At 20.2% G+C, this 11,049-nt stretch overlaps 5 protein-coding genes across 5 annotated transcripts; 2 read left to right on the forward strand and 3 right to left on the reverse strand.

The window, feature by feature from the left end:
• Nucleotides 1-24: 24 nt before the first annotated feature.
• bwa (alkaline ceramidase) lies at nt 25-2,076 on the reverse strand. Its single transcript, XM_012489188.3, has 5 exons — nt 1,682-2,076; nt 1,395-1,557; nt 1,106-1,262; nt 803-1,040; nt 25-724 (listed from the first exon to the last, which is right to left on the reverse strand). Exons 2-5 carry the CDS (start codon nt 1,485-1,487, stop codon nt 403-405), a joined length of 810 nt encoding a protein of 269 aa, XP_012344642.1. The 5' UTR covers nt 1,488-1,557; nt 1,682-2,076; the 3' UTR covers nt 25-402.
• Nucleotides 2,077-2,148: 72 nt separating this feature from the next.
• wuho (tRNA (guanine-N(7)-)-methyltransferase non-catalytic subunit wuho) lies at nt 2,149-3,658 on the forward strand. The gene has a single exon (XM_012489187.3). It carries the CDS (start codon nt 2,428-2,430, stop codon nt 3,580-3,582), a length of 1,155 nt encoding a protein of 384 aa, XP_012344641.1. The 5' UTR covers nt 2,149-2,427; the 3' UTR covers nt 3,583-3,658.
• Nucleotides 3,659-3,663: 5 nt separating this feature from the next.
• On the reverse strand, nt 3,664-5,615 carry Rpt4 (Regulatory particle triple-A ATPase 4). Its single transcript, XM_012489186.3, has 7 exons — nt 5,479-5,615; nt 5,244-5,323; nt 5,136-5,175; nt 4,869-5,005; nt 4,433-4,805; nt 4,082-4,345; nt 3,664-4,006 (listed from the first exon to the last, which is right to left on the reverse strand). Exons 1-7 carry the CDS (start codon nt 5,573-5,575, stop codon nt 3,816-3,818), a joined length of 1,182 nt encoding a protein of 393 aa, XP_012344640.1. The 5' UTR covers nt 5,576-5,615; the 3' UTR covers nt 3,664-3,815.
• LOC105736040 (pseudouridylate synthase RPUSD4, mitochondrial) lies at nt 5,606-7,404 on the forward strand. The gene is made up of 5 exons (XM_031917666.2): nt 5,606-5,857; nt 5,942-6,161; nt 6,300-6,474; nt 6,539-6,728; nt 6,784-7,404. The coding sequence occupies exons 2-5, from the start codon at nt 5,987-5,989 to the stop codon at nt 7,282-7,284; spliced, it is 1,041 nt and encodes a 346-aa protein (XP_031773526.2). The 5' UTR covers nt 5,606-5,857; nt 5,942-5,986; the 3' UTR covers nt 7,285-7,404.
• mRpL34 (mitochondrial ribosomal protein L34) lies at nt 7,288-7,863 on the reverse strand. Its single transcript, XM_012489190.3, has 2 exons — nt 7,706-7,863; nt 7,288-7,631 (listed from the first exon to the last, which is right to left on the reverse strand). The coding sequence occupies exons 1-2, from the start codon at nt 7,744-7,746 to the stop codon at nt 7,406-7,408; spliced, it is 267 nt and encodes an 88-aa protein (XP_012344644.2). The 5' UTR covers nt 7,747-7,863; the 3' UTR covers nt 7,288-7,405.
• Between the last annotated feature and the right edge of the window lie 3,186 nt (nt 7,864-11,049).

Consider the following 11,049-nt stretch of genomic DNA (forward strand, 5'->3'; position numbering starts at 1 on the left):
GAAGGTTATAAAAAAAATACTAAATTAGTGTTACATTCATTCCTTTTTTGAATACACAAATATGTTACAGTAGTATGAATTCACACTTCAAAAGAAAGATATTTTTGTATATTATTTTAATATTGCACTTCTAAAAATGTTTTAAATATATCTACTGATTTATCAATTATATATAATTATATAAAAAATAATAATTAGAATAGTACCAATTTAAAAAAAATAGATCTATTTTTTAAGATTGATTAATATTATATATATGTATAAATTATAGTATATAAATTTCTTATTTGTAAAAATCTTATAAAACTAAATTTTTAAATAAGTAATATAAATAATATATTTTATTTTAAATCACTTGTCATTATCTAAATGCAAGACAGCCTTTATAATTTAGGTTAATAATTATATATTTGTATTAATATCTAGTTTAACATAACTTTTAATAGTCACATATGGTATACCAAGTTCAAAGTCATCCTTTGGCCAATATTTTAATATTGGTGATTGCTGTGGTTTTTCCTCTTTTACAGAAAAATATGCAAAAAGTACAGCTGCTGTGTAACTTGCAATAAAAATAAACAAATGCCAAAGTGCATGTAAATAAGGGAAATTCAGGTTCAACCAAGTATCACAAAATAAACGATCATTCAACCAACAAGCAACTGCTAATAACCATACAGCACCACATCGTAAACCCAACCTATAAACTCTCATTGACTTTGTCCTTAAGAAAAGCATGCATGATGATGTAATTAGATATTACATCATAAAGGTATATATTGACATTGATTGAGAATTTTACCTTTTTAATTCAATGATCATAAATCCAAATGCAGGTATACCAAGACTCATTAAAGCAAATGCATTTATTGCAGGATGTATAAAAGATAAGCCAGTTGCAATCAAAGTTGGTAAAGTTGCACATATAGCAAGAAGTTTTCTATCATTGTGTAAAATATTTGGAAAATACCTTCTTGGAAGAAACATACAAAAACCAGCCATATATACCCATAAAATTGCTAATTCATCTAACAATTGTCCTATAATAAAATAATAAATAACTTTATTTATTTATTATTTTACAAATCTATAATTTATTACTTACCTATAAGAGATAAAGTAGCATGAAAATATGCACTACTAAGACCTACTATCATTAGTAAAAACCAAATTATATGAATACCAGGATTTATAAATCGACCATAGTCTCTAAAAAGATGCATAAGAACAGGAGGAAGTAATAAAAATACTACATTACTCAGCTGTAAATAAAAATATAATAAAATTATTATATTAGTTCAATATATTTTTATTTTTATTAATAAAAACAATAAAAACAATATTTTTATTAATAAAAAATTGTTTTTATCATTTTAAAATACAGAAATACAAACCGTATTCATAAATTCTGCAATACTAGAAGAAATACTATAATTGCGTTCACACCAATCAATTGGTGAACTACCAGCCTCAAACGGCTTCCACATATCGAAATACGTAATTTTATTTGATTTTTTTCAATAAAAAAATTTACAAATATCAGATTTTTAATCTAATCTGTAAATTAATGTAATCTGTATTAATATTTTTTAATTTTAATAATATAAAAATTAATCATTAAACTAAAATTTTAATTAATAATTATATAAATCAAAATGAAATGTTTATAGAATCTTTTTACCTTTTATATTAATAACACATTTCATATAAATATCATATAAATTTTATACATTTTAATAACTATTAGTAACTATTATACATGATAAATATTTTTTTTATTAGTTTATTGCAATTTATTACGCAAAAAATATTTAAAAAATATAATATCCATAAATTTAATTAACATCTTGTTTATATTTTTCTTTCAAGTTAAAGAATTATTAATCCACTGCTTAGAATACAATCATATACTATAAGATATTAGAGAAGATTAGATATCAGTATATGTGCGTAAGTATATACAAAAATATTACTTATATATAATTGATGATATATATATATTTATATTAGCATTAATTTTTAAAAATATTCATTTAATGAATTTTAATTTAATTTACAATATGAGAAATAAAAAAGAATAGTATAAGTTTAAAAAATATTATTTTGAAATTATTTGATTCCCCAAAATTTTTATTCATTTATAATTTCTTCTTATAAGTTGGTACTATTAATATAATTTATATTACAACATACTAGTACTATATCATATTGTATATATGGAATTTTTTGTATAAAATTAAAATTGATGGTTTTTTAAAAATGTTAATAATTAATATATATAAAAAGTGGATGTTTTAACTGAAATCTTATATAATATAATAATAATATAATAGTTTTTGAGTATATATAAACTATTTGATTAATCATATACAAAATATAATAATTAAAATTATTTGCATTTTTTTTACAAAAATTCATTTTGCAAACATGAGTTTTTGTATATACGAATCAGATGTTATAATATGTAATAATGAACAAATTATAATATATAATATTAAGAACGATATGGAAACAAAAATTTCTTTACCTAAATTGATAAATGATAAAAAAATTGATGTGCATAATAATATAAATATTGAAACTTTTCATATGATCACTAATGTAATGTTTTCAAATGATGGCAAATATTTTTTTATTTGTACAAATCGTAAACAATTGTGTTTATATGAAAGAAAAACTCAAAATCTTTTATTAAATAAAATACTTCCCAGAGCTGCTAGCAAAGTGCAATTTACTCCAAATAATAATATAGTTGTTGCAGATAAAACAGGAGATGCTTATCTTTTTTCTAATAAACAATCTGATAATGAAATTTTACTCTTAGGACATTTGTCAATGTTACTTGATGTATTAATTACAGAAGATGAAAAATATATTATTACAACAGATAGAGATGAAAAAATAAGAGTATCCATGTTTCCAAATTCATATAATATTGTATCCTATTGTTTAGGACATACAAAATTTGTAACAAACATTTTAGAATTACCTCATGATAAAAGTATTTTAGTATCTTGTGGAGGAGATGGAATGTTTATATTATGGGATTACAAGATTGGAAAAGAATTATTATGTGTTAATTTTCATAATAAAATATCTAAAAGTGATATTGAAAAGTTTAATGAACAACTTCATAATTGCAATTCAGAAGAATCTGTTGAAGTTTTACCTGTTAAACATTTAAAACTTTCAGCATTTGATACAACTTCATCTTTAGCTATAATGAGCTTTTATAATAATTCATTATTACTAGTATATATAATTAATAATACATCAAAATCAAATATTGAAGTATTATATATACAATCTATAATTACAGATAATGAGCCAATAGAATTTTATCTTTATGAAAATAATTTATGGATATTAGATGAATTTGGATTTAAAATATATAAATTTAAAGACAACAATTTTATACTCTGTGATGGAACAAGTTACAAATTAAATCAATTAAATAATTATTGGAAAATATTAAAAAAGGATAATATTCAACAAAATTTATTTTCAATTTTATATAAAAGAAAATACGACAATATCCAAGAATATTTACAAAGAAAAAAAAAGCGTGTTGCAAATAGATAATTAAGATAATCAATAACATAAAATTATGAAAGTTGTAATTTTTGTATTGAAAATAAAATATGATTGTTAAAAACAACATTATTTTAAATACATATTTAATAGGAGTTTTATATTTTCTTTATAAAATACAAATAGTATTACAATAAAATAAGTTGGTTTATTAATTCTCATATTGTTTAATAAATGAATTAAATTTTAAATATATGTTTATACATAATTGATATATGTTAATTTTAAACGGGTTTGTAATCTAATTTGGATTCAAGTTTCTTATTATCTGAAACTTTCCTTACTGCCTTCATAAAATCTTCCTGTATTACATATTCTCTTTCTAATCTTATTGCAAATAATCCTGCTTCAGTACAAACATTTCTTAAATCAGCACCATTAAATCCATCCGAAAGTTTAACTACTGCTTCATAATCTAAATTAAATTATTGAATTATAAAATTATTATATAACTATATTTGAAATAAAAAAATTAGATAAAAATTTTTACCAATTTCTCCATGCTTAGATATAGGACCAGCATGAATTTTTAAAATTTCTAAACGTGCTTGTTCATTAGGTAATGGAATTTCAATTTTTCTGTCTAATCTACCTGGCCTTAATAAAGCTGGATCCAAAGTATCTGGTCTATTTGTAGCCATTATCATTTTAACTTGGCCTAAAGAATCAAAACCATCCATTTGATTTAATAATTCCATTAAAGTTCTTTGAATTTCGCGATCAGCACTTGTACCTTCCGAAAATCTACGCCCACCTGTATAAAAAAATATAAAAAAAATATATAATTAAAAAGTATATTTTTCTATTTTCTTTTCTTTTTTTATTTTCTATATATGTATACCAATTGCATCAATTTCATCCATAAATATGATACAAGGTTGATGATCTCGTGCATAATTAAACATTTCTCTAATCAATCTTGCTGATTCACCAATATATTTATCAACAATAGCACTTGATACAACTTTTAAAAAATTTGCATCTAATTGACTAGCAACTGCTCTGGCCAATAATGTTTTTCCAGTTCCTGGTGGTCCATATAAGAGACATCCTTTGGGAGGAGTTATACCAACTCTTTGAAATAATTCAGGATTTAATAATGGTAATTCTATAACTTCTCTTAGTTCTCGTATTTGTTCACTTAAACCACCAATTGCACTATATGTAACATCACCAGGATCTTCATGTGACATGTTATAAACCAATGGATCAACCTAAATATTTAAGATTTTTTTTATTATATTTAATATTAATTTATAGCAAAGTATAAATTTTACCTCACGAGGTAAATAACGCATTATGGTAAGGGTAGTCATATCAAGAGCTACTCTTGTCCCAGATTTCAATTTATTTTTGTCAAGTTGACGTCGACATCCAACAACATAACGTGGACCATTTGTTGCTTTCACTATAACTATAAAGAATTATATATATATATATATATATATACATACACATATATAATGCGTTTGCGTGCGCGCGTATTATAATAATAAATCGCGCGTATTATATACGAATATATAATTTTAATTAAAAAGACTTACATTTTTCTTCAGTAAGTTGTTTTAGTACTTCTCCAACAATCTAAAGAGCAAATACATGCTTTTGTTAGATATATTTTATAAAAAAAGTAGAAAAAATTTACAACATACCTGGCCAACACTTTGTAAAGCTTTTAAATCACTCTCAGATTTATCATATTGTTTCGTTAAATCTTTAAGATGTTCTCTCACTAGAAAGATATAAAAATATTATAAAAATTCATTAAAATTTTTTATTAAAAGAATCTTTATAATAATTATCAATGTGTATTGAGGTTAAATATTTCAATTTTTTTTTATAGAAATTTAGTAAAGAAAAACAAAATATTTTATAAAAATAACTTACTTTCCTTTAAACGTGATTCTACTTCTTTATGTTCTATAAGCTTTTTTCTATAATCTTGAAGGGCTTTTTCCCTAACCGAATCCACGGTGGTTGCCATCTTTACTTATTTTGCTGTCTAACTGTCTCAAGCAATGTTTCTACAAACATTGTATAGATAGTGATTTCAGAAAAATGTATGAATCATTGCAATATATTTCAAATTATTTTGATATATTATTCATAATTTAAATAAAATAAATAATTTATTTAAAATTTCTCTAATAAAATTAATTAAAGATAGATTTAAATTATTCATTATTCATTATTTTGCTAAAAGAATAATCAAGTATTACGAATCCGCCTTTATATTTTAAATGTTGCACATTACATATATTATGAGGTAACCTCCTTTTTTTAATCTGAATTTTAATATTTTTCAAATATATTATTAATTAAAATTTTTGTATTAAATCCATATTTTTAGATAAAGTCGAAAAAAAGATTATATTTGAATTTATATATATTTAAAATGTGGACTTTAGTGAATAAATTTTATGCACTTAAGTATGCACATACAAATATATCTTGTATAAAAATATTGAAGAAAAATTATATAAAAGATCATCCTTATAAAAATATTCATCCTTGGAAATCATTACTAGAATTTTCAAATGATCTTGTAAATAATTTAATTTATAATAAAGGTAATAACATTCAACTATATATTATATTATATTTTTATATTACTTATGCAATAATAGTTTATAATAAATAGTTTATAATAATAATATATAGTAATATATAATGTTTGCATATTTCAATTTTTAGTTTTGATTTTATAGATGGATTAGTAATATTAAATAAACCATATGGAATAAAACGTAATAAAATAAACTCATTTAAAAGCTCAAGAAATGATATACCTAATGGTGTTGATTATACATTAGATGATGCTTTACCTTATATTGCTAAAGAATTAAATTACCCAAATTTAAGCATAATCAAAAGCCCTGAAATGTAAGTATAAAATAATAATTATTAATATTTATAATTTTTATTTAAAAATTAATCTTTTAATTAGGTACATGAGTGGTATTACACTTTTAGCAGCAAATACAAATGTTCAACATGCTATAGAACTTGCATTTATTCGTAGTGAACATTTCATAAGAACTTATTGGATAGTTACAGTTGGCATACCAAAACAATCAAATAATAATTTTCGTTTAGGAATAAAATTAATTTCAAATCCTTACTTTAAAAATAAAAAGGTAAATTTATTAAATAATTTTTTAAAAATAAATTATATATTTAACAAATTTTCAGCAAATTCTTACCACATCATGGTCTAAAAATGAAGAAAAATTAAAGAAGATAAAAATATTAAAAACAGAGCACAAAGTATTATCTAATTCAATACTTAATTTATGTTCCTTAATTCAACTAAAATCATCTACTCATAATAAACATGCAATTAGATTGTTTGCATCCACATTTTTATATTGTCCAGTTTTAGGAGATAATATTTATGCATCTCAGATTCAAAAAGTTGGAAATACTTATGTAAGAGTCAATCCATTTCTTACTTGTCCTACATTGCCAAAATTGGATGATAAGCTTCTTAAATTATTAGGTATTAAACCTAATAATCAGAATATTATTCCTACTCATATTCATCTAAGATCAATAGTTTTACCAAAGTTTTTTGGAAAAACATTGCAAATTGAAGCTCCTTTAATGCCATATTTTGATTGGACATGTAAACAACTTGAATTTAAACATATAATACAACAAAAACAGGATTATAAATCACATTTAGCTTTATAAATATAATGATTTGAATACAATTTATTTCTTTATTATATAAGTAATATAATACTTATTAATTTTATATTTTTTATTTTAACATAAATATACATATATGTATATATATATATAATTACGATATCTAATGACTAAGTACATATTTGCCTTTCAATATTCTTCTCATGAGAATTTTTCGTCCATTGGGAGTCGACATTCTTGTAATCCAACCATGGCGTTTAATACGACGACGTTCATTAGGACGTGGAAAATGATATCTCATTATAGTTCTATTTATAATTAGATTCCACGGATTTATTATTGTAGGTGTAAAAATTGATGAAAAAGTTTGACTAAATAATGTAAGTCGTCTGTAAAATAACATAACCTATTTCAAAAATATATATATTATTATTTTGATTAGATTTATAAAATTATATCGTACGGAAATGTTTTATATGTATTAGAAATTAATGTGCTTATCATGTCGTAAAAGTATTTTAAAATAATATTATATCTTTATTTTAAAATAATGTTTTAATAGTATCACTTTTTTAATTTACGAAGTACTAAAAATTTTAAACATATCATAGGATTTAAAGAAAGAAGAGACGCAATGTTGCCATCTTAAATTTTTAAAAATCTATAGAAAAGAGCTTAAAAAATTCTATAAAATTCCATAAATTTTTGCTTAGAAAATTCATAAATTTATTTTTTTATAAAAATATTAAATTATTTACTTATTAATTATTCACTTATTATATTTGTTATCATATATATACAATTATATAAATTATGATTAAACTTTATTTTGGAACAAAAATTTTTTTTTATATTTTCTAATAATTTTTAATTTTTAGTATAAAAGTCCAAAAGTAATTAATTTTGATTTTAGAGTTATATTAAATTATAATTATTAAAATATGAAAACTTTAGTTACTTTTATTTATAGTGATATTTTATTTGATACTAGGACGTCATATATGTAAACAATTTATAATTTATTCATAATCACGATAAAAACACGATAAGTTAATTACACAGTATATTGCATACGTTTATTTTTTTCTAATTAATCTGAAATATAATGATATAATCATAATACAAATTCAACAATTATTTATTTAAATTTGTTAGAATCACAATATAATTATAATAATTGTTCGAATTTATATTGGAATATAAATAATTTATTAAAATAAATCATCGTTGTCACTCACCGTTTAATTCAGTAATCAAAGATTTCAATTTTATTATTCGTTTTGAATAAGATAAATATATTTTGATATAAATTTTGCTAGTAGATTGTATTACTTTAAATTTTGATCTTAATATTAATATTTATAATTTTAAATATTTTAAGATTATCGTTATCGTTAATGTTGAACAATAATAGACAACATGGAATTTGTCTTTCTATTTTTTTATTGTGATATCTTTATTTAATGGTGTAAACGATTTTTTAATATAATCTATATTTGATATTTGAACAAATTGTAAACAATGTAAAAGATTCATTTATTGTAATCTATTATATCTATTGTAATACAATATATTTTATTACAATATAAATTTATTGTATTCTATTTATATAATTTTTATATAAATTTTTTTTATTTATTTTTTAAGTTTTTTTTAATTCAATTTGTTTTAAGTTTTTTCATTATATTTCTTTAATTTAAGTATATTTTATATATATATTTGTTTTGTCATATTCTTTTCAAATTTGATCAATTTTTATTTTAAATATTTTTAGTTCTTAAATCTTAAGTTTTTAATTTAAATAATTTTTATGTTAAATTAATAATCTACTCTTATTATATTTTTAATCAAGTTATCTTTATAAAATTCGATGTATAGAAATCTATATGTAAACGTTTAAAGTATAATTACTTCAATGTTCATATAATTGAAGTGAATAGGAAATCTTTATTGCTCTAGCTAATTAAAAAAGAATTGATAGTAAAACGAATTAGTGTGCATATTAATAGTACAATTGAAAATTGTGGTGACAGTAGCATATTATAAAAGTGCATAATTACATAAACTTTTTATTAATAAGATATTATATTACACTTAACTATAATTTATTAAATCTTATTTAAATAATATGTGCTTATGTAATTATTATTATACCAGAATTGAATGTTCTTGTTATAAATTATCATAATGAATGACTAAATATGTATGAAAATAAAGATTCGAAAACGAAATGGTTTTGAAAGTATAATAGTTTAATTATGTTAAATTAATAATAAAGATCCAAATTGATTGGTTGTGTACATAAAATTTTTTACGAATACAATGACTATACATTTATTACACTTGTGAATAGTAACATTTTTTTTTTAAGTTAATTTGTTATAAATTATTAGAATATATTTTATATAGATATTTATAAATATTAAATATATCATAATATGTAAATAATCATATAATATAAATATTAATATATGAATATTCGTGTATGAATTAAAAATGAATATTTAAATAAATAATAAATAACGCGATAATGAATTGATTTTTAAGATAATAAAAAAAATTTTATTTTTCTTATCTAAAAATATATTAATGCAAAAAAAATACTTTGCATTTTGAAAGCAAAATCACAAATTTTGAATATTTGTTTCGTATTTTCAAAAATGTGTTTTGATGAAGAAGTCATTTTATAGTATTTTTATTTTGATATTAAATTTTTTAATTAATTCATTGAATTTCATTTCAATCGCTTTATATATATATATATATACATATTCTCTTTTAATTAATGATTCTTTTTATAGAATATTAAAATTTCAATTTATTATATTGATAAAAAGTAAAATATTAATTAAAATTTAAGATAAAATGAGATTATATAAAATAAAAATTCATTAGCCTATTAATTGCAAAATATTTAGATTAATTTATTTTTTAACTCAATTTAAAGTGTTAATTTAAGTTTGTAAGAAGCAGAAGATTATATGATATATCAACATTGATCAAATAAAATATATTTAAAATTAAATTAATAATACATAATCAAAAATATTAATTTATAGTTGAAATATATTATAATATATATAGATAAGTAATGAGCAAAATGAGCATAATGCTTTGTGAGAAGTTTATTTATGTTCTTTTTTTTTTTTTAATTATCAATTATTTTTCATTTTTATGATGATAGAAGTGTAAAATATTAATATGAATTAATAATAAAAAAAATTTTAAATCTCATATTTTAGATTTTATTTTCAGATTTATTCTTTCACAACGGTTTTCTTTACAACTTCCTTTTTTGCTGTTTATGTTACAATCAAAAGTTTTATAAAAGCACATCAAAAGAAGAATTTATTTGAAAAGAAATTTTCACATAAAAAAAGACTGGAATATTATAAGAATATTATAAGAATATTATAATTAGGATAAATCTTCAATTTGCAATCAATTTGCAGTAAGATGTGAAAAATCATTATTATTTAATATACAAAATATAATCATATCATTACATACTGATGATATTATTATTTATGAGAAATAATATGAAGTAATTGGCTGTAAGTACGATTATATTTTTCATAAATAAATGTTTTATTGAGATGATGAATATCTATCTTTTTTATACTTATAATTTTTTTTTACTATTTGCTTTCCTTATTTATTTAAATTACTCTAGAAATGATTCTTTAATTTTTAATCAAAATATCAGTTTTGCCATTTTTTAAATAATGGATTAAATAAAATAGGCAATATTTTCTGACATATATGTCGCATTTATATATATGTGTTATAATTTATTTTAGAAAAATA

This window comes from Apis florea, unplaced genomic scaffold, assembly GCF_048593485.1.
Source record: "Apis florea isolate Af1SG1 unplaced genomic scaffold, ASM4859348v1 contig_3367_pilon, whole genome shotgun sequence".
Lineage (NCBI taxonomy): Eukaryota > Metazoa > Arthropoda > Insecta > Hymenoptera > Apidae > Apis > Apis florea.